This window comes from Glycine soja, chromosome 1, assembly GCF_004193775.1.
Source record: "Glycine soja cultivar W05 chromosome 1, ASM419377v2, whole genome shotgun sequence".
Classification (NCBI taxonomy): Eukaryota; Viridiplantae; Streptophyta; class Magnoliopsida; order Fabales; family Fabaceae; genus Glycine; species Glycine soja.
Genome location: NC_041002.1, coordinates 38,875,030 through 38,897,512, shown reverse-complemented (window position 1 = coordinate 38,897,512; position 22,483 = coordinate 38,875,030). Strand labels below are relative to the sequence as shown.

Genomic DNA, 22,483 nt, shown 5'->3' with positions numbered 1-22,483 from the left:
AGAGTAGACGGCAAGGGTTTTAAAGAAGATAATTTTCGCAATAAAATTAATGATAAGAAAATTCGATATAATTTTTAGAATAATTTGATTTACTTATCTTGATAAATCTCCTATAAATCAAAAAAATTATTATAAAAAGATAAAGATGTTTGAAAATATCAATCATAAATTTGACATTAATTTATTTAAAATTAGTTTTGGATTCAAATAATTCTCCAATTTAATTGTGATTTTCTTAACTTTTGATTTCTTTATTTATAGCGTGTAGGTCTTATTTATGAGTGGTGAAACCTTGAAAAAAATCCAATTATCTTTGATTGTCTCGTTTATTTATGTAAAATTCTATATATATATATATATATATATTAAAAAATTACTATGATCAGATTGAATAGATCTTATAATTATAATTAAAGAATAACAATATATCCTATCAATCCATCCTTTTTTTTTTTTTGTGAGCAACAATCCATCATTAACACTTTATGAATCAAAGTTAATATAAAATGTTTTTTCATATTTTTTTTAATTATTAGAAGCTCTAGAATAGTTTCTTAAAGATTAATTTTATGACTTGGTACTTACCCAAATGTAGAGGGGACATAGTTTGGATGAGCTCCACGATTTCACACATTATAGGTACCCGCTGTTAAGGGAGCATGAGGAGGACCTACAAAACAAAAGACTCTGGTGTTCAAATACGTATAGAGTGAGTTGATAATGGAATGAAAATGATGAGATAGAACCTGGTATTTATAGCGTGGGATAGGAGTATCGGGTCTTTCATTGTAGGAGCTGTTATGATGGTCTAACAACACTTCTAGATCATTTCTAACTTTTAAATGATAGCTAGAAGATAATTCAGAGTTTGTAGATAATATTTAGTAGATAATTCATAGCTTGTAGATAATTCATCACTTATAAATAATTAATTGCTAGTAGATAAGTAGGTACCTGCAACTTGATAAAGAAATAATAATATTATCATTAAGATTCAAATATATAGATGTGTTGATAACCAGCTCAATAGTCCGACTGCTGAGGGAGGTGCGTCTCCACTTTAGTGTTAGGCTAACTAAGAGGTCTAACGTGCACATTCTAATGCAATGTAAATTTTGTGGATCTGGGTAGTACACTAACATTTTAATTAATTCACTCTCCACTAATTATAAAGGTTGCATTATATATGACAAGGAGGTTTTCATTATTTCACCAATTTGCTAAATAACATATAATTTGCTAAATAGAATTATTTTGAAAGGATTATTTATAAAGTTTATTATATAAGTATAATTATATTTAATAAAATTATTTAAAGAATATAATGATATTAAAATATAAGAAACTAAGAATTAAAAGTTAATGTCTAAAAAAACTTTGCTTAAACTAACATATCGACAAATGTTATAACTAAAATATTACAAGTTATAAAAAATAGGTTAAGTTGTAATTTTTGTGCTCTTATAATTTTGAATTTGCGACTTTGGTACTCACTTGAATGCAAGTTTCAGTTTTAATAAGACTTGAACTCATCACATTTTATTTAAAGACAAACTAACAAACTCTTAAGACACATGTTTTATTTCATTAATTTTATAAATACTATTTTAAATATATCATTAATAAGAGTTATAAAAATTAGTTTTAATTTAAAATATTTATAAATTTATATTTTAATATGTAATTTATAATTTTTTGAATAATAAAATTTAATAAATTAAAATAAAATATTTAATATTTAAAAATATTTAATTTTAAATTTTATACGTATTTATTTTATAATAAAATTTTATTTTAACATAAGTTAACAAAAATGTTCTTATTTTAATATAATTTTAAAATAAATACATAAAAAAATATATGGATTATTTGAAAAAAAAATTATTTTATGTAACTTATACATATTATGTAAATTTAAAATAATATTGAATAATCTAAAAATTATTATTTTTATTATTAAAATAAAAATTATTATTTTTTATATATAAAAATAAATGTAAATAATTTTTATAAATGACATAAAATAAAATATATAAATAACTTATATATTAATTTAACTAATTTCTTGATCTATATAATTGGTATTGAAAAACTTATTTATAAATAAATTTTTATAGTTAAAATGAAAATAGTTCAAAAAATTTAAATATTTAAATTTTATTATTTTATATATAATTAGAATAAAAATAATTTACAAATCAAAATAAATTTATAAAAATAAACCTGATTTTTATTACACAAGTTTAACGACAGTTCTTTCAAAACTGTCATCCTTTTTAAAGCGATGATATTTTCATAAATTCAAGAAATATTTCAAAGACGATTTGTACGAAAATGTAATTGAAACCACAAAACGATGATGACACATCAAATGATATTTGTAATAGATTTTTTTAAAGAGTTAAATTTATATTCTGTGTGAATAAATTTTTATTATATGTTATTGAATTCTTTTGGAAAAATACATCATTAGTATTTGGTTTAAAATTAGATATATTTTAATTTTTCGAATGACTCATAATATTTATTTGTACCTCCATTCTTGATGAGATTGTAATTAGGTTAAAAATAAATATGGTCCAATTTATTTTACTTTGCAATATATGTGAGTGGGTGAAATGGAAATCTAAGTTAATTAGTTGGGTGGATCGATGGAAAATAATTAAAGAATAAGGAAAGTTTGAAATTAAAATGATAGATTGTTGATGGAAAATAATTTCTTTTTTTACATAAAAAAACTATCATTGTTTTTTTTCAAGAAAAAAATATATTACTGTTGATGGATTGGCAAGTGCACCCATTCTTCCCAAGTAGTAAAGTTAAAACGAAAGTTTGAGTATTGTATCCACGGGAGACGTATTTATGTAAATGAATATTTGATTAAGAAAAAGATTTGGAAAGGTTGTAGAAAAGTCATAATTTAAATTGATAAAAAAAATTAAATCAAACAAGAAGAGAAATTAAACAAGAATTTAAATTGATTAATTAAAGACAAAAGAAATGAGAAAATCCAATTTTGTTGTAGAAGGAAATTCAGAAGATAAGAATATTGGAAACTTAGCCTATCCGAGCTACTCTTTGATGTAATGTTAATAATTTTTTCTATTTATAATTATTTCAATTTACTCCTACATCTACTAGTACACTTTAACTTTGATCTCCTGCATGAAAGAACTTACTTTATCTATTTTCTCTCTCAAATCCATTTGCAGAGCTTAAATTACTTTTCTTAATTAGTTATGCTTCCTTAATTATTATTCTTTCCTTAATTAGCACTACTCAATTAGTTCTTTTTCCTAATTAGCATTACTTTTCTCAATTAACTTGTTTTTCTTAACTATTCTTGTTTTCTTGGGCTTTATTTTACTCACTAAACATAATAAATTTATCACTTTTAGTATCATCTACATAAAAACTTAAATGATGTTAATTTATCAATTATTTGCTCAAAAAGAAAAAATTATGAGAAAAAAATTATATATTTTTATATAATTTAACCTCAAAATAAACTCTTAATTAACTATTATCAATGACTTACTAATAAATAAGAGTGATCTTCTAAATAAGTGATCACCAACTCACTTTAGAAAGTAAATTAATCCATCATACTCATAAATGTAAAACAAAAATACATATATTCTATAGGCCGATATAAACAAAAAACGCCTAACCCCTTAAACCTTATGAAGAAAATAAGAGGCACTAGTAAGTAGTAACCCACCACCAAGCCTTCATATAATCACCCTTCAACTTTACTTTTTATCAGCACCAAGCCCACACAAAAATTAGAGACCTGTACACTTGAAAATTGGCATCACCACAGCTGCACATATATAATTCCAATTTGGTTCCTAACCAGCTTCCTTCTGCGCACATGTGTGAACATCTGATAAAAGTAAAACTAATACATCCAAGGACAATGATGTAAGCTCCATTGAAGCTTGTAGACCTAGGATCTTCTTCATCAATGGGCTCCTTTACTTCTTGGAAGATGAATGACAGTGGAATGGAGAAGGAAGAGAGTTTCAAGGAGAAGATGAGTCCAGAAGGAGCTCACCACCATAGGAGGCCATGGATAAGAGCTTGGAGGAAGAAGGAGATAAATGAAGGGAGAGGAAGAGAAGAGCACGAAATTTTATTCTCTAAAAGAGCTCTAAAATCTGAAGTTTAATTTTCAAATGATCAAAGTTCAAAAAAATACACACACATGACCTCTATTTATAGCCTAAGTGTCACAAAAAATTGGAGGAAAATTTGAATTTCTATTCAAATTTCACTTAAATTTGAAATTAAATTTGTGGAGCCAAAATTTCACTAATTATGATTAGTGAATTTTAGCTATGGTTCAGTCCACTAGTCCAAGATCAAGTCCAAGATTCTCCACTAAGTGTGCTTAGGTGTCATGAGGCATGTAAAGCATAGAAGACATGCACAAAGTGTGACTATATGATGTGGCAATAGGGTGTAGCAAGCAAATACTCACCACCCCCTCTAAAATTTAATTGGATTGGACTTCTCCCAATTCAATTAAATTTATTTCTCAACACACACATCAAATATTCACTTAATGCATGCGAAATTACAAAACTACCCATAATACAAAAACTAGTGTAGGTGCCCTAAAATACAAGGGCTGAAAAATCTTACATTTCTAGGGTACCCTACCTACATTATGGAGTCCTAAATACAAGAGCCAAAAATAATGAAATCTTAATCTAATATGTACAAAGATAAGTGGGCTCATACTTAGCCCATGAGCCCAAAATCTACCCTAAGGCTCATAAGAACCTTAGGACCTTCTCTTACATCTTTGACTCAATCTTCTTGGAGTCTTCTATCCAATGTCCTTGGGGGGGTAGGATTACATCAGACAAGCTAACAGTAACACATAACATCTAAAAAATTTGCCACACACGTATTACAATTTAGTTGATAAACTTGTTGCTTCCCTCTGCTTCCCAAAAACATCTCTGCCATTCACATGGAAGTACTTACGTATATAAATATTTGATTAAGAAAAAGATTTGAAAAGGTTCGAAAAAATAGTGATTTAAATTGATAGAAAATTAAATCAAACAAGAAATGAAATTAAACAAGAATTTAAATTAATTAATTTAAGACAAAAGAAATGAGAAAATCCAATATTGTTATAGAAGGAAAGTCGGAAGATGAGGATACTGTGAACTTAGCCTACCAGAACTACTCTATGATGTAATATTAATCATTTTTCTCTATTTATAATAATTCTAATTTATACTTGCATCTACTGGTATACTCTTATTTTGGTCCCCCGCATGAAAAAACTTAATTTATCTATTTTTTCGTCCTAATCCATTCTCTTTATTTATAATTATTTCAATTTACATCTGCATCTTCTAGTATACTCTAACTTTGGTACCTCGCATGAAAGAGTCTAATTTATCTTTTTTTTTTCTCTCAAATTTCTTTACAGAATTAAAATAGTAAATTACAGTGAGAATAGAGATGTATAACAGGTTAAACGAACATAAACTTATCCCTAGTAATGACTTTATTTAGATACTCTTATCTAGTTTTTTAAGAAAATAACGTTTCTCAAAGTTACGACTAAAACTTATCATGCAAATGAGGGATCAAGCACAAGTAATAATATTAAATATAAGAAAAGATAATTCAAATGTAATATTCATAAATAGATAGGAAAAAAATTATATAAAGAATAGTTGGCGGCCAAGTTCCCAATAAAGGGAGTTTAGCCTCTCATTGTCATGGGGACTTTATAATTGCAAGAGGAAAAAGATAAGAAAGGAAATGGAGGGAAGAAATGACTCTCAATTCTTGTTTCTCTTTCTTTTAGCGTTTACTTTCCATAAGAAATTGTATTTTGTTGGAATTTCTGTGTGTCTTTTCCTTTTTCTCCCTTTTTCTTTTATAGGGACAGATTATGCCTTCTTACACTAAGTCCGACTTTACTTTCCTTAATAATTTTTCTTTCCTTAATTAGCCTACTCAATTATTTTTTTTCCTTAATTAACATTGCTTTCCTCAATTAGCTTCTTTTCTTTAATTATTCTTCTTTTCTTGAAATTTATTTTACTTACTAAGCATCATAAATTCATCACATTTAGTATTATCTACATAAAAACTTAAATGATGTCAATTTAACAATTATTTACTCAAAAAGAAAAAATTACGAGAGAAGAATTTTGAATTTCTATATAATTTAACCACAAAATAAACTTATAATTAATAGTTATCAATGACTTACTAATAAATAGAAGTGATCTTTTAAATAAGTGATCACCAAAATCCACTTTAGAAAGTAAATTAATCCATCATAATCATAAATGTGTATATGCATCACAACTCATAAATGTAAAACAAGAATACACATATAGCAGAGAGCAACAAACATGGCTCCCTCCGAAGGATATAAACAAAATACGCCGAACCCCTTAAACCTTATGAAGGAAATAAGAGGCACTACTAAGTAGTAACCCACCACGAAGCCTTCATATAATCACCCTCCAACTTTACTTTTTATCAGCACCAAGCCCACACAAAAATTAGAGACCTGTACACTTGAAAATTGGCATCACCACAGCTAGCTGCACATATATAATTCCAATTTGGTTCCTATCCAGCTTCCTTCTGCGCACATGTGTGAACATCTGATAAAAGTAAAACTAATACATCCAAGGACAAGCTAACAGTAACACATAATATCTGAAAAATTTGCCACACGCGTATTATAATTTACTTGATAGACTTGTTGCTTCCCTCTGTTTGCTCCCCAAAACATGTCTAACACTTACATATATTGGTCATTATTGTTGATAAATATTTGTGTTTTAATTTAAAATTTATAAATATATATTAATTCTATTTTATAAAATAAAATATTTATTTTAGATTTTCTTAAGATTTTGTTTTAATGAGTCAAACTAGTTTGTTAGATTTGTTTTGACAACTGTAGGTTGGTTTTCCAACGGTCATATTTCTAACGGTCATATTTTGTTGTTGCAAAATGCCTATATATATCTCTTTCCTCTTTTCTAGAAATGATATACTGAGAGCTCTGGTTTCTTTCTGCCAAAAATTTATCTCTTTCTTTTCCTATACAAAACTTAATTTTTGTGAGAGCAAGAGCATTGGTGTTCATAAGGTTCGGGGATCCTTTCGCTGCACACGATCGGAACCAACGGGTTGTCGTATCTTGGGAGAGGAGCGCAATCAGAATTTCTTACCCGTGCAGTGGGGGCGTTTTCTCTCTAAGAATAGCGTTTACGCGCTTCAACCCAGGCTATTTAATTCTTTCCCTTGATTTAATTTTTCCTTTGTGCTCATTGTATGATATAATGCATTATTCATGTATTGTCAATTAAATTTATTTTACTACTGTTATTTTGTTATTTAATTCAAGACTGTGCATCTTCTTCGTATTTATTTTCCTTCATTTTTGTTTTATTTTCCAACAGTCTTAGAGAGAAAAATTATTTTTCACTTTCTTCTTGCATAGTCTTTTCTGCAGTAGCATTATATTTTATTAAAATATCTGTCATGAATATGATTGACTCCCCTTTTAGTAAGTCTGAAAAATTAATGGATAAAGACACAATGTATTATGCTTTATTAAAAATGTTTTATTATATTATTTCATTTCCTTAAATTTTATATTAGTGAGAGATTGTTGAAAAATATTTTCTTATAATTTGAAATTTAAAATATATTTTCTTTATTAATGATGGTTTTGAAGAGAAAATGCTTTTAGAATTAGTTTATGTGAAAAACTAAAATCATACTTCTAATTTCATTCTTATATGATTAGAAAACTATCTTTTACTTGGTCAAATGATCCTGTGAACACAAGTCTTTAAAATCAGGACATTTGTTGTTTGGTTTTTAATTTTTATTGTTTAACGTTATTATTAATACTGCAAGTATTTTTTTGTTACATGTTGACTGATTGTCTCTTTATTTATAACTCATTGATAAAAGATAAGCCTGTGAAAATATAACACACAAAAATAATAAAATAAATACTTTGGTGAAACTTTATATTTTGCATGTCATATTCTTAAAAGAGTACCTTATAAACAAAAAAAAATCTTTATGAGCTATGGAGAAAAAGAGAACCAAATTTGAAATATCTTAAAGTGTGGGGGTGTCTAGTAAAGGTTAATATCCCTATTAATAAGAAAAGGAAAATTGAAAAAAAAATATTAATTATATTTTGTTGAATATTTTTTACATAATACTACTTATAGATTCTTAGTTATTAATTCAGAAGTATCTGAAATTTCTAATGGTACTATTATGGAGTCTAGAGATGTGACTTTCTTTGAAAATATTTTTTCTTGAAAAATAAATTGTTAAATCTTTGTATGGTTTGAAACAAGCTCCAAAGCATTGACACAAAAGTTTGATTAAGTTATTCTTTTGTATGATTTTCAAATTAATGATAGTGATAAATGTGTGTATGTGTAATAATTTGATGATAATGGATGTGTCATTTTATGTTTGTATCTCGGTAACATATTGATATTTGGTAGTAATATGCATTTCATAAATGATGTGAAGTCTTTCTTGTTTAGAAATTTTGATATGAAAGACCTTGGTTGTGTAGATGTGATTTTGGGTATTAAGCTTATAAAGAAAAATGATGCCATGACTTTTACCCAATCTTAGTATGTTGAAAAGCTATTGAAAAAGTTTAATTATTTTGATGCGAAACATGCTTTTACTCCTTATGACTCATCCATCAAGTTAAAAAAAAAATTGAGTAAAGGAATTTCTTCACATAAATATTATCAAAGTATTGGTTCTTTATTGCATTTGACAAACTTCTCTAGGCTTGTCTGATATTGCATATGCAGTAGGTAGATTGGAAAGTAATTGAGAGATTTAGTGATACAAACTTGAAGTTCTGATTTTGATGAAATAAAATTGACAAGTGGTTATATTTTTGCTTTAGCTGGTTATGCAGTATCATGAAAATCTATTAGACAAATTATTATTTCATATGAAAGCAAAAATTATTGCTTTAAATACTGCTACTAGTGAGGCTGAATTTCTTAAAAATGTATTATGTGATTTGTCATTGTTAAATAAGCGTATACCTCCAATTCCAATGCATTGTGATAGTCAAGTTGCTATATCTAAAGTTACTAACAAAAATTTTAATGAAAAAAGAAGACACTTAAGAGTGAGACATAAGTCTATTAGAAATTCGATTTCTCATGGTGTCATTTCTCTTGACTTTGTTAGGTCAGAAAATAATATTGCGGATCCACTTACAAAAAGGTTGACATGTCAACAAGTATTTGAGTCGTCGAGGGGAATGAGATTAAAGCCCATTATTTAGTTACAACAATGGACACCCGTCTCCGTGTGATTGGTGATCCCATGAATGGAGTTCAACGGGTAACAACGAAATTGTTTGTTGACTAAAGTACACCAAAATGAAATTTGACGGAGCTGTTTTCTCATTCCTATGACGAGGTGTATTATAAATTGTGGCAATATTAAGGTTGGGGTATTTATATATGTGTATTTTTGATGGAAAAAAAATACCTCTTAATGAATCCGATGACAATTATTGTAGGGGTGAGGGTCACAACTCACTCTTTGAGGATTCACCTAGTGAGTGTGGTGGTGGGGCCGCCACTGTGAGATATGGGCTAATCTCTAAGTGACACTCACGAAACAAGATACAAGCGCAAGGCCGTGTAACGCGCTACCATTGATTAGAACCTAATTGAACACCAATATTGTAGGAGTTGTGTACTAAAGTCCGGTTAAAGAATATGTAGTTCAAGACAATCAAGTCACTACATTTTTCTCGGATGGAAGTTCATAAACACTAGGTATAAGGCTCAAACCCGGAAGGTTCCTTATACCGAAATACAATATCACATGCTCTTTCTCTTATATGTTTATACAAATTATCTTTCAGAAAATATATTTTAAAATTTTAAATTATGTGGGGGAATGTTGATAAATATTTGTGTTTTAATTTAAAATTTATAAATATATATTAATTCTATTTTATAAAATAAAATATTAATTTTAGATTTTCTTAAGATTTTGTTTTAATGAGTCAAACTAGTTTGTTAGATTTGTTTTGACAACTGTAGGTTGGTTTTCCAACGGTCATGTTTCTAACGGTCATATTTTGTTGTTGCAAAATGCCTATATATATCTCTTTCCTCTTTTCTAGAAATGATATACTGAGAGCTCTGGTTTCTTTCTGCCAAAAATTTATCTCTTTCTTTTCCTATACAAAACTTAATTTTTGTGAGAGCAAGAGCATTGGTGTTCATAAGATTCGGGGATCCTTTCGCTGCACACGATCGGAACCAACAGGTTGTCGTATCTTGGGAGATGAGCGCAATCAGAATTTCTAACCCGTGCAGTGGGGACGTTTTCTCTCTAAGGATAGTGTTTACGCGCTTCAACCCAGGCTATTTAATTTTTTCCCTTGATTTAATTTTTCCTTTGTGCTCATTGTATGATATAATGCATTATTCATGTATTGTCAATTAAATTTATTTTACTACTGTTATGTTGTTATTTAATTCAAGACTGTGCATCTTCTTCGTATTTATTTTCCTTCATTTTTGTTTTATTTTCCAACAATTATAAGCAGACCCGATCACCCACAATATCATCCTCTGTCAAATATTTCTTTTACTAATTAATTATCTAATCAAATTTGATAATATTTTATTTGAGCTAATCTAATAACATATTATCTAAATTAATCTAATAATCGGTAACAATCTCCACCATGGTTCAGTCAACTGAAACGACAATGTTCAGAGGCTTCACATTGCCTTGAACGAAGCAGGTGTACGTGATCAATGAATGCGATCTTGATAATGATAATTCAATTACTGAAGAAAGGGTTGGCGGGAAGGTATGAACCAACACATGGTTATATTATTCAGCATGCCTTTTATCAACCAGAAAACTCTCTCTCTCTCTCTCTCTCTATATATATATATATATATTCTTTTTTGTGATTTTACAGGAACAGCAACTGCGGTTGAATCTAAGACTTCCTGCAAACCCTAAGCAATGTAAAGGAAAACTAAAAATATAAACGATTTTAATGAAATTCACAGTTTGTTTAGGATAAGATATAACTTGTTATCAACCCTAAAAGACCAAATTTGGAGCTCTTGACCTTCTTCAAACTCATTAGTAGATACGATACTATTCCAATCTGTTACCAGGTTATAGGTGTCAGTCCTTTGCATGCTCCACTTCTTCAATGGTAAAGTAAATTCTCTCAGACATGGGTCTAACACAGTCAATTCCAGACCAACGAGCCGTCCTTTTCCGTTCCTTCCATTTCTTTCATCCAATTTTTCAATCTCAGCTTGTGTGAGAAATTCACACATAATTTCATTTATGGGCATGGAGAGACGATTGTTGTTCGGCTTCAGGTCTGACCAGAAGAGTCTCTTGTGCATCAAATATTTAAGATCATGACCACTCAACTCAGCTACTCGGTTCTTGAATTGCATTGGCAAATCTGGTGATGGCCCGCTATGTTCCAAGATTATCCTTCTTGGCGGCAAATCTGGTGATGGTCCGCTATGTCCCAAGATTATCCTTCTTGACAAATCTGGTGATGGTCCGTTCTGTTCCAAGATTATCTTTCTTGGTTTTTTAATCGTTGCTGGCATGACTCTTTCTTCTTTAGGTCTCTCTTCAATTTGTCTAAAAGTACATACACAAGAGTCATATATTTAATACATCTAAAATAACATTTAATTAAACTACTAAAAAATTTAGGCCAGGGTTACGCACCTTTTTTTGGTCACCCTCTTATCAGTCTTATTTGTATTTGGCTTCGATTCAGCGCTTGAAAGTAGTTTGCTTAATTTCTTTAATTGAATCAACTGTTCTTCGCTATATAAGTGGGGCGCATCTTGTGATATTGCCAAATGCAAAATGGAAGGCTTAAAGGGTTTGCAAGACATCTTCTCGAGCGACTTCCAATCTGTAACGCTTGCCACCAATTCCTTTAAAGTTTTCAAGTCCCTCATGGTGGTAAAAGGAATAAAGCCTAAGAGTTGAAAACACAAACGAAAGAGGAAATAGTTGTGAGACGATTGAACAGATTTTTTGCGGTAAAAGTTGGGAAGAGTGGTGAGGGTTTTAAAGAGAAGAAAATTTTCCCGCTAAAATTTGAAGTTAAAAAAGATTATAATAACTTTAAAATAATTTGGATTACGTATCAGAGATCGATAAATCTCCTATCAAAAAAATTATTATGCAGTTTCAAAATATCAATCACATAAATTTGACTTGACAATAATTTATTTACCGATAGATAGTTTTGGATTCTAATAATTACTTCAACTTAATTCTGATATCTTTTTTTTTAACTTAAAAATAATAAATTGATCTCTTTATTTGTAACGTGTACGTCGCGTAGGTCTTCGGCAAGAGTGGTGAAACTGAAACCGTGAAAAATCCATTTATATTGTTCATCTACGTAGTTTCTTAATGATGAATTTTATGACTCATATATTCCGGCATTTAATTAATTTGTCACTCACTAACCAGGGTTGCAGGTTTACAAGGAGGTTTGAATAAAAAAAAAAAAAGAGGTATACAGGGAGATTTATGAGAAAAGACAACTTAGGATCATCTTGGAAATAACTATAAAGGAACTTAGACCTTAACCAACTTAGGATCATCTTGAAAATAACTATAAAGGAACTTAGATCTTAAATGTGACATGTCGATAGAACCAAATTTATCAAAAGTAATTTGATCCTAACCGTAGTAAAGCTAAAGTTATAAAAAAGAGTATGACCCTAAATGTGACTGCTGGTAGAGCACACTATCACTATCATTTCTTAACCCCATGAGCAAAGGAAAAACTCTCACAATAGAAAAACTCTCAAATTTCATTAATCTGCTAATAAAGTGTTTGATGAGTCTATTTATACTCTACTGATAACTTTAATTTAAGTTCAATCCTCAATAATTAATCTAATAATTAAAAGACTTTAAAATAACAATAAAAGGTGGTGACAACCCATTACAATTGCACCAGTTCATCCCAAGTATTGACTAAAATAGGTCCAAACTACAATTAATAAATGAAAATAAATCATATTTTAAGAGTTGCTAAAATTTATGACCATGTCTTAAACTATTGATAAGTACACCAATTCGTCCCAAACAATAAAGTTAAAATGGAAGTCCAAGTGTTGAATCCAAAGAGACTTTGTAGGTAGATGAATATTTAATTAAGAAAAAGATTTGGACAAGGTTTTAGAAAAACAGTAAATTAAATTGACAAAGAATTAAATTAAAATAAACAAGGAAAGAAATTAAATTATAAAGGTAAATTAATTAATAAAAATAGAAAGATCAGAGAACCCAATATTATTGTATAAGTAAATTCAGAATATGAGATGATTTTTCTCTATTTATAATTATTCAATTTACACATGCATCTACTAGAATAATCTAACTAAGATCCCTTGAGTTAAAGAGCCTTTAATCTATCTTTTCTCCCAAATCCCTTTGCAAGAAACACATACTTAAATTGCATTAAGAATAAAGATGTAGAATAGATTAAAAAAAATCAATCAATCCGTAGTGATGACTTTATTTAGATACCATTTCCTAGTTCTATTAAAAAATAATGTTTCTCAATGCTACCCCTAAAATTTACCATGCAAATAGGTGATTAAGCCACAAACAATAATATTAAGTACAAGAAAGGATAATGTAAAAGTAATAATATTAAATAGATATAAAGAGAAATTACTTCAAAAAGTAGTTGCCTGCCAAGTTCCCAACAAAAGGAAGTTTACCCTCGTCATTGGAGGCTTTACAATTGCAAAAGGGAAATATTTAGTAAAGGAGAATTTGAGATAGGGAATAAAGTAAAGGAATGACTCCTAATGCTTGCTTTCCCTTTCTTCTAGCCTTTGCCTTTTATAAGAAATTATATTTTGACAACTGCAAAATCTGGGTTGAATTGATAGTCAATTTTGACTAAGAATGATTGAAATTTCTCTACTTTACTGTTGTTTTTAATGAAATAATGAAGAATTTAATATCATTGCAATTTTTTACCAGTAGGATTCAAAAGAAGAAAATTTCAAGTGCTTTAGAAGAAAATTGATGCAAAAACTTGAAGAAAAAGCCTTGAAGAAAAATTGGAAGATTGAGACAGCTTTCTTAGCACACAAGGCAGGCCCAACGCGCTTCCTCGCTTAGCGGCCAGCTCACGCTTAGCGTAAAGAAGGCCCACGAAGAAGCCCAAAGGCGTACTTAGCGCGATCCCATGCTAAGCGCATGATCACTGCCATATTCGCTAAGCCCAAAAGGCTCGCTTAGCGCGAGGTCGTGTGAATTTTAAGCTACCTTAGACCTATAAAAGGAGTAGGAAGCAAAAGAAAAATGACACATCGAGATTCATAGCTCTCTCATGAATGCATTGTAAGCCTAGGTATCTCAAATGGGGAAACCCTCTTTCTATGTCCATTATCCATCCCTTCCCTTCTTCTATCCACATCAGTCCCTAAAGTGTAAAATCTCTCATGACAATGAGGGGCTAAACCCATAGTATTTAGAGCTTGGCAGACAAACTCTTGTAATGTAACTCTTTCTTATTATCTATTTAATACAATCCTGTTTCTATTGATCTTTTCTGTGCCTATTTGTTTAGTATGGTCTAATCATCCATACAGCGTTTAGATGGATAATGAATTAAAAAATGGTTATTTTCTAAGAACTGGGAAAGAGCATCTAAATGAAATCATTGCTAGAAATAGATTGACATATTTCATGCATCTATAATCTTAATGCAATTTATTATTTTTTATCTGTGCAAAGAAATTTTGGAGAGAAGAATAGATAAATTAGGCTCTTCGTGCGGGAAACAAAAGATAGAGTGTCATAGTAGATGTGAGTGGAATAACATTAGATAGAGAAAATCATTAACATTGCATCACAAGTTTCTTTATCTTTTATCCTTCTTATTTATTACTTTCTTTAAATTTTACATCTACAATTTCTTATCTCTTTTACTCTTTTCTTACTTAAAGATTGAGATATATGCCAACTCAAGTACGAACAAAGTTTTTGTGGATTCGACACTCGAACTTCCGAATACTTTTGAGACAATTTGGTGCACTTGCCAATGAGTTAACAATCCATAAAGGCTTTGTTTGTACTTAGATGAATATTTAATTAAGAAAAAGATTTGGACAAGGTGGTAGAAGAACAGTAAATTAAATTGGCAAAAAATTAATTTAAAATAAAGAAGGGAAGAAATTAAATTATAAAGGTAAATTAATTAATTAAAATAGAAAGATTAGAGAACCCAATACTATTGTAGAAGTAAATTCAGAATATGAGAATGTTGAGAACTTAGCCTACGAGAGCTACTCTTAAAGTAATATTAATGATTTTTTCTCTATTTATAATTATTTCAATTTACACCTGCATCTACTAATATACTCTAACCAAGATCCCTCGAGTTACAGAGCATAATTTATCTATCTTTTCTCTCAAACCCCTTTGCAAAGAGCAAATAGTTAAATTGCATTAAGAATAGAGATGTATAATAGGCTAAACAAAATCAACCTATCCCTAGTGATGACTTTATTTAGATACCCTTTCCTAGTTTTATTAGAAAATAATGTTTTCCAATGCTACCACTAAAACATACCATGCAAGGGTGGTCAAGCCACAAGTAATAATATTAAGCACAAGAAAAGATAATTCAAAAGTAATAGTATTAAATAGATAGGAAGATAAATTATATCAAAAGTAGTTGGCTGTCAAGTTTCCAACAAAAGGAGATTTACCCTCATCATGGGAGACTTTACAATTGTAAGAGGGAAATATTTAGTAAAGGAAAATTTGAGAGAGGGAATAAAGGAAAAGAATGACTACTAATGCTTGTTTCTCCTTTCTTCTAGCCTTTGCCTTTTATAAGGAATTATATTCTCTTGAGTTTTCTGTGTGTTTCTTTCCTTCTTCTCTCTCCTTCTTTTATAGGTGTAAATCATCTTAGTTTTCCATGCTTAGAAAGTAGGTAATCCTCACGCTAAACACGCCTCTTTCCTGAATTACCCTTCACTTTCCTAAATTATCTTCGTGGCGCTAAGCATGATATGCTCACTGAGCTTATGCTTCGCACTGAGTGCCTGGGATGCGCTAAGCACGCCTCTTTAGATTTCCAATTTACACTTTTGGGCTTTACTTTACTTACTAAGCATCATAAGTTCATCAACTTTTAGTATTTTCTGCACAAAAACTTAAATGATGTTAAAATAATAATTATTTGCACAATAAAGGAATAAATAGGAGAGAAAAATTATCAATTCATATATAATTTAATCCCAAAATATACCTATAAATAACAGTTATCAACATGTTGGGCTTAATTATTATGTAATCCGCCCAATATTAATAGTCCACCAAAATTGATCAACTCAGTCCATGGATATTTCTTGTCTTATAAATTGGACTTCCCAAAGTGATTCTTCAAGTTGGCCTCAAAGTATCTTCATCAATTTGTAGGAGAGTGTCCCAATTAGGTGCAACCCTTAATTCACATTAGTCTTCTTTCTCTTTGATCTTTAGAATCAGGCCTTGCAAAGCTTGTTTCATCCTCTTAGTCCTGGACCTTGTTATAGGACCTCCAATCCCATGTAAAGGATTATTAGACGAGCTGGTTACATCTCCAACATTCTCTCCCTCTTCGAAAGGATTCGACCTTGAATCTGCTTCGTTACCTACACAAAAAAAAGATAGATCAGCCACATTAAAGGTAATACTTATGTTACCATATTCTCCTGGCAAGTCTAGCTTGTTAGCATTGTCATTTATCTTTTCTAGAACTTGAAAAGGCCCATCTCCTCTTGGTTGCAAGTTGGGTTTTCTTTGAGCAGGGAACCTTTCCTTCCTCGTATGAACCCAGACCCAATCTCTTGGTTCAAAAATAACTTTGACGCGATCCTTATTTGCTTGCTTTGCATATTGTTCATTATTCTTCTCAATGTTGGCTCGAACTTTTGCATGCAACTCTTTGATAGAATCTCCCTTTTTCTTACCATAGTCTAACCTTCAATTTGAAGCACTATATTTGCATAATGCAAAGCAAGGCCTGCAAGGCCCAATCTTTGGCAATTGCTCACATGTCCAATTAATGGTTTGTGGTCACCTATAGATGCCTATGGATAAACAACATTACATGTATGTAAAATATACAAACATAATGTTTTGAAGAGTTTAGCCATGAAGAGAATCTTTGAACTTGAAACCAATAGCAGTATCGACGAGAGGTGAGGGCTCAACAGGGTTTGCCCACAAAGAGAGGCATGATGACAATGGGCACAACGAAACCAGCAATAGTGGTGAGAGGCAAGATCTAAAGACGTTTCGGCACAAAGAGAGTGTCACAGGTTTGGGCACGAGTGCTGAAATGAAATGAGAGTCAATATGTTTAAGATTTTGGGTGAAGCACAACATCAGTTTCACAAAAAATCGATATTGACGTGCCAAGATCAACATCAGTTCTAAACAAAACCAATGTTGACGCACGAGGCTCAACATCGGTTCTAAATAAAATCGACGTTGAGTTCAATTCTTAACATTGGTTCTTTTATAACCAATGTTAACCATATCCACTTATTTACAAAAATATCACCGTGCATTTGTTAACATCGACTTTCATATAAATCGATGTTAACTGAGCGATGTAATATGTATTTTCTAGTAGTGAACTCTTGCAATTGGTATTAACTACAAAAATCTACATTAACTACTACAATGGCTCTTCAATCTCTAGAGTAATAGACTACTCATCAAATACTGTCAAATTACCTAAAGTGATCAATCAGGTTATGTATCTCTATTTTTTATTAGAAAAATAAATATATATTGATTTATCTTGGACCAAAACCCTTTTACAAAAGATAGATCCAAACATACAACCCTAAACATTCACCTTTTAGCTAATGGTTACTTTGTATTTATGTGTTTCCAATCAGCATAAATATAAAATAACCATTGTTTTTCATAACAAAAAGTAAGATTATACTATATTATAGTTGTATAACATAAAATTTAAAAACAAACCAATATAGTTGCAATCTTTGACATTAATGTATTTTTCCATACCTTACACTAGGAACTTCTATTGGTTGCATGTTCCTTTTCCACTACCCATCCTTTTACCCCCCCCCCCCCCTATATATGTGTTAAGCCACCAATTTCTTTTCCAATGTCCGCCCCTCAATACAATAGAGTTAAAAATAGCCTTATCAAATTGCAATTTACCGTTTAGCCAAACCCAAGTCGTGGACATAATCTTATCCGGTAGTAGCTTTCTATCAAAGTTATTACATCCTCTAAAAGCATATTGATTCCTTTGATTTGAGGTGCACCAAATCTCAGAAAACCACAAGACTCTATCCAATTTAGTCTTCCCTGTCATATTTGCTGAACGTAGTTGAAAGCGAGCCATTGGTTTTTCAAGAAAAAGAGTTTGATTATCTCTATCATGAGTAACAATATTTCCAAATCAGATCCACTTCAATGGAAGTATACAAAGTATGCGAGACATATCCTTCCTAAACATGACAAAACGCACATGAAAAGTCATTGTCTACCAGTTTTTTTTTTCTTTCTTTTAGACCGTCTCTTAAGGCAACTTGTCTAAGAACACTATCCAAGACAATATCGCTGCCTTTGGTGGAATTCTTATTCTCCATAACTAGGAAAAAATTTCATAAGGTTGGCTTCCTGTTTGTAGATAAAGAATTTCCTTGTAAGCTAAGTTGACCACAAAATATCATGTAGCATGCATCTTCCAGGCACAACCACTTATCAAAATCATGTCTATGAACTTTCACATATTTCCCAATACTTGTTCCAGTTATTGCACTTGATCACTTTACCATTCAAACCAATTCCTCCTCCATTTTAACTCTTATTCCCAACCATCAGTACACCACACTGCTGCCCCATATTCCAACATAAATAGATTGGCCTAATAAATAATTTTATCTTGCATATTCTGTTAGTTTATAAAGGTTAAATTATAACTCTTACCTCCCCTAGACATAGTTTATTAAAAATCAACAAGATCCTAATGAATTAAATAAGAGGTTTAGATTCACGTTGCATAAGCGGACATGTTTTTTTAATTAATTTTGATTCAATGCGTATGTCACATTTCCTACTTTGTTTGTCAAGCATGTTGATTAAACCTAATCATTGCAATTTAATAACATACGAGGAATTTACAGGACCTAATCTAGTATGTCACATATCATAAGAAGTAACCATATAAGCAAAAGCATATGTATTTTCATTAATCACTTCAAACAGATTCAGTACAACGAGTCGTGGATCATATTATTATTTGTCATAACAATTTTTTCCAATTCAAAGGCAACATTCACCCTAATCACAATATCCTTGAAGATCACTGTTAGTCGTCTTATATGACAAACTTTTATATAGAAAACATTTTCCAAAACTTGTATAGTTCCCCAATTTATGGCTATTTTGTAGTAATTTTGTAAATAAATCTTGTTTTATGGTTAAAGCTGTCTCTAGAATATTTCCATTGGATTTAATGACGAAATTTGTGCAATTTCAAGAGAAAAAGAGGCTAAGTCATGAAGTGCTAAAAGTGACAGTTGAGCTTAGCTCATCAGTTGGGCTAAGCGCGCATCCACCGCTAAGTGCAGCTTCAGCGCACTTAGCGCGACAAAAGAATCTGACAGATCATCAATATCAGGGCCACGCGCTAAGCGCGAGATCAATGCACTAAGCGCAACAGTTGTCTTCAGCCAGGCTCAGCGCACGACTGACGCTAAGCTTAAATCCACTTACTCGCGCTAAGCGCGAGGGTGGCGCTAAGCGCAACATCATGGGTTCAGAGCCTATTTAAAGCTATTTTATGCAGAATTAGGGTAACAATCCAAGAATATTTTGATTTGCACTGAATTCCAGAGCACAAGAAAAATTGGACCAAAAAGTAGCTGCAGGGGAAATCCAACAAAGTATTTATGGCACCGTTGCCGGGGAACTAGATTCAAGAAGAGTTTAGTTCAGTTTTAGGGCATTGCTTTATATTTTTCTCTTTGATTCATTGATTCTTTCGTTCATATTTTAGTTACTGTACATTCATTGTTCTTTTGAACTGTATAATTGTTGTTCTGTTTTCTTGTATGCAAAGAAGATCTACTATAGGTGCTTTGATTCCCATTGATTTGGAGATTAACTCCACTTGTAGAAGGCGTAACTTAGAGAGAATCAAATATTTTTTTGCAGGATTTAGAAGCAGCAACAACTCCCAGAAGAAGGACCTCGATCTTCCGAGGCATCTTCTAGTTTTCCTATTGCAGGGCATTCTCATATAGAACCTGTTGAAGACCCAATCATGGTTGAAGAGCCAATAAGAATAACCCTGGAGGATTATTCAAGTTCTACTGTGACACAATTTTTCACCAGTATTGCACAGCCAGAAGTTCAAGCTCAGATAATTACATATCCTCCTTCTTTGATACAATTGATTCAAAATAATCTATTTCATGGTCTACCTAATGAAGACCCTTATGCTCACTTGGCCACCTATATAGAGATATGCAATACTATCAGGCTCACGGGTGTGCTTGCAGATGCAATCAGGTTGAGTCTGTTCTCATTTTCTTTAGCTGGAGAAGCTAAGAGATGGCTTCATTCTTTTAAAGGAAATAACCTGAAGTCATGGGATGAAGTGGTAGAAAAGTTCTTAAAGAAGTACTTCCCTGAATCGAAGAATGTAGAAGGAAAAGCTGCCATCTCTTCCTTCCACCAGTTTCTGGATGAATCATTGAGTGAGGCACTTGAAAGATTCAGAGGTTTATTGCGGAAGACTCCCACTCATGGTTTTTCTGAACCCATACAGCTCAACATATTTATAAATGGATTGAGACCACAATCTAAGCAGCTCTTGGATGCTTCAGCTGGGGGTAAGATCAAAATGAAAACCCCCGACGAAGCAATGGACTTAATTGAAAGCATGGCTGCTAGTGACATTGCCATTCTAAGAGACCAAGCCCACATTCCTACCAAGAAGAGCTTATTGGAGCTAACCTCACAGGACGCTATATTGGCACAAAACAAGTTTCTATCCAAGACCCTAGAGACATTAAATATAATATTTAATATTTAATATTTAATATTTAAAAATATTTAATTTTATATTTATATGTATTTATTTCATTATAAATTTTATTTTAATGTAAATTAAAAAAATTGCTCTTATTTTATTATAATTATAAAATAAATACATAAAAAATATATGGATTATTTGAAAAAAATTATTTTATGTAATATATAAATATTATGTAAATCTAAAATAATATATAAATAATTGAAAAAATTATTATTTAATAATTAAAATAAAAATTCTTATTATTTATATATAAAAATAAATGTACATAATTTTTATAAAATATATAAAATAATTTATATAAATAATTTGCTTATTAATTTATCTAATTTTCTTGAGTTATATAATTGGTATTGAAAAACTTATTTACTAAATAAGATTTATAGTTAAAACGAAAATAGTCCGAAAATTTTAAATATTCAAATTTTACTGATTTATATAATTAGAATAAAAATAATTTACAAGTTAAACAAAATTTATTTATTTTTTTTATAATTTACATACTAATTGACGTAATTATATAGATTTATGTAATTAGAGTAAAAGTAATATCTATATTAAAATAAGTTTACAAAAATTATTTACATATTAATTTAAGAAATTTAATTATAAATTCATAAAATAAAAATAAAAATAAATAAATTATTCTAAATAAAAAATATGTAAAATGAAATAAAATAAAATTAGAAATTATATATTATATATTATATATTTTTTTATTTATAAATTTGTATAATTAAAAAAAATGACTCTTCGTTAATGATAAATAGAAAATAATATTTATGAAATTAACAAAAAATGTAATTATCTTATTGATTTATTAACTTATTTTGAATATAAGTTGTCATGAGTTCAACTCATATTGAGAATCTTTTTCATTTTGGATAATTAACAAATAGTCAATGGATAGAAGAACCAAAATTGATGCTTATTCTTAATTTTACTTTTTAATATAAATTATATTTTAAAATTTTAATTCTAGAAATAATTATATTTATAAGTTAATTTTTATTAAAAAATATAAAATAATTAAATATCTCTTTAATTTTTTTGGGAAATGATACTGAGATTATTCAAAATAGATTTTCTATTTCCTGTTTAATAGATTTTATTGTAAAGATAGTATGTTTTTTTTTTTTAATTTAAAAAATATATTTGAGTATCATTTATTGTATTTATGTTTTTAATAAAGTCTATTATTATAATCTTTTATTCTATTTTGATGGATATAAATTATTGCACTTGCAATCAAAAAGTCTTATAAGTCTTTCTTTATATTGATTTTATTAA

General features: G+C 29.9%; 1 protein-coding gene across 1 annotated transcript; it reads right to left on the bottom strand.

Annotated features, from left to right (window-relative positions):
* Window positions 1-11,099: 11,099 nt before the first annotated feature.
* On the bottom strand, window positions 11,100-12,035 carry LOC114373555 (B3 domain-containing protein At2g31420-like). Its single transcript, XM_028331074.1, has 2 exons — window positions 11,797-12,035; window positions 11,100-11,706 (listed from the first exon to the last, which is right to left on the bottom strand). The coding sequence occupies exons 1-2, from the start codon at window positions 12,033-12,035 to the stop codon at window positions 11,100-11,102; spliced, it is 846 nt and encodes a 281-aa protein (XP_028186875.1).
* Window positions 12,036-22,483: the final 10,448 nt, after the last annotated feature.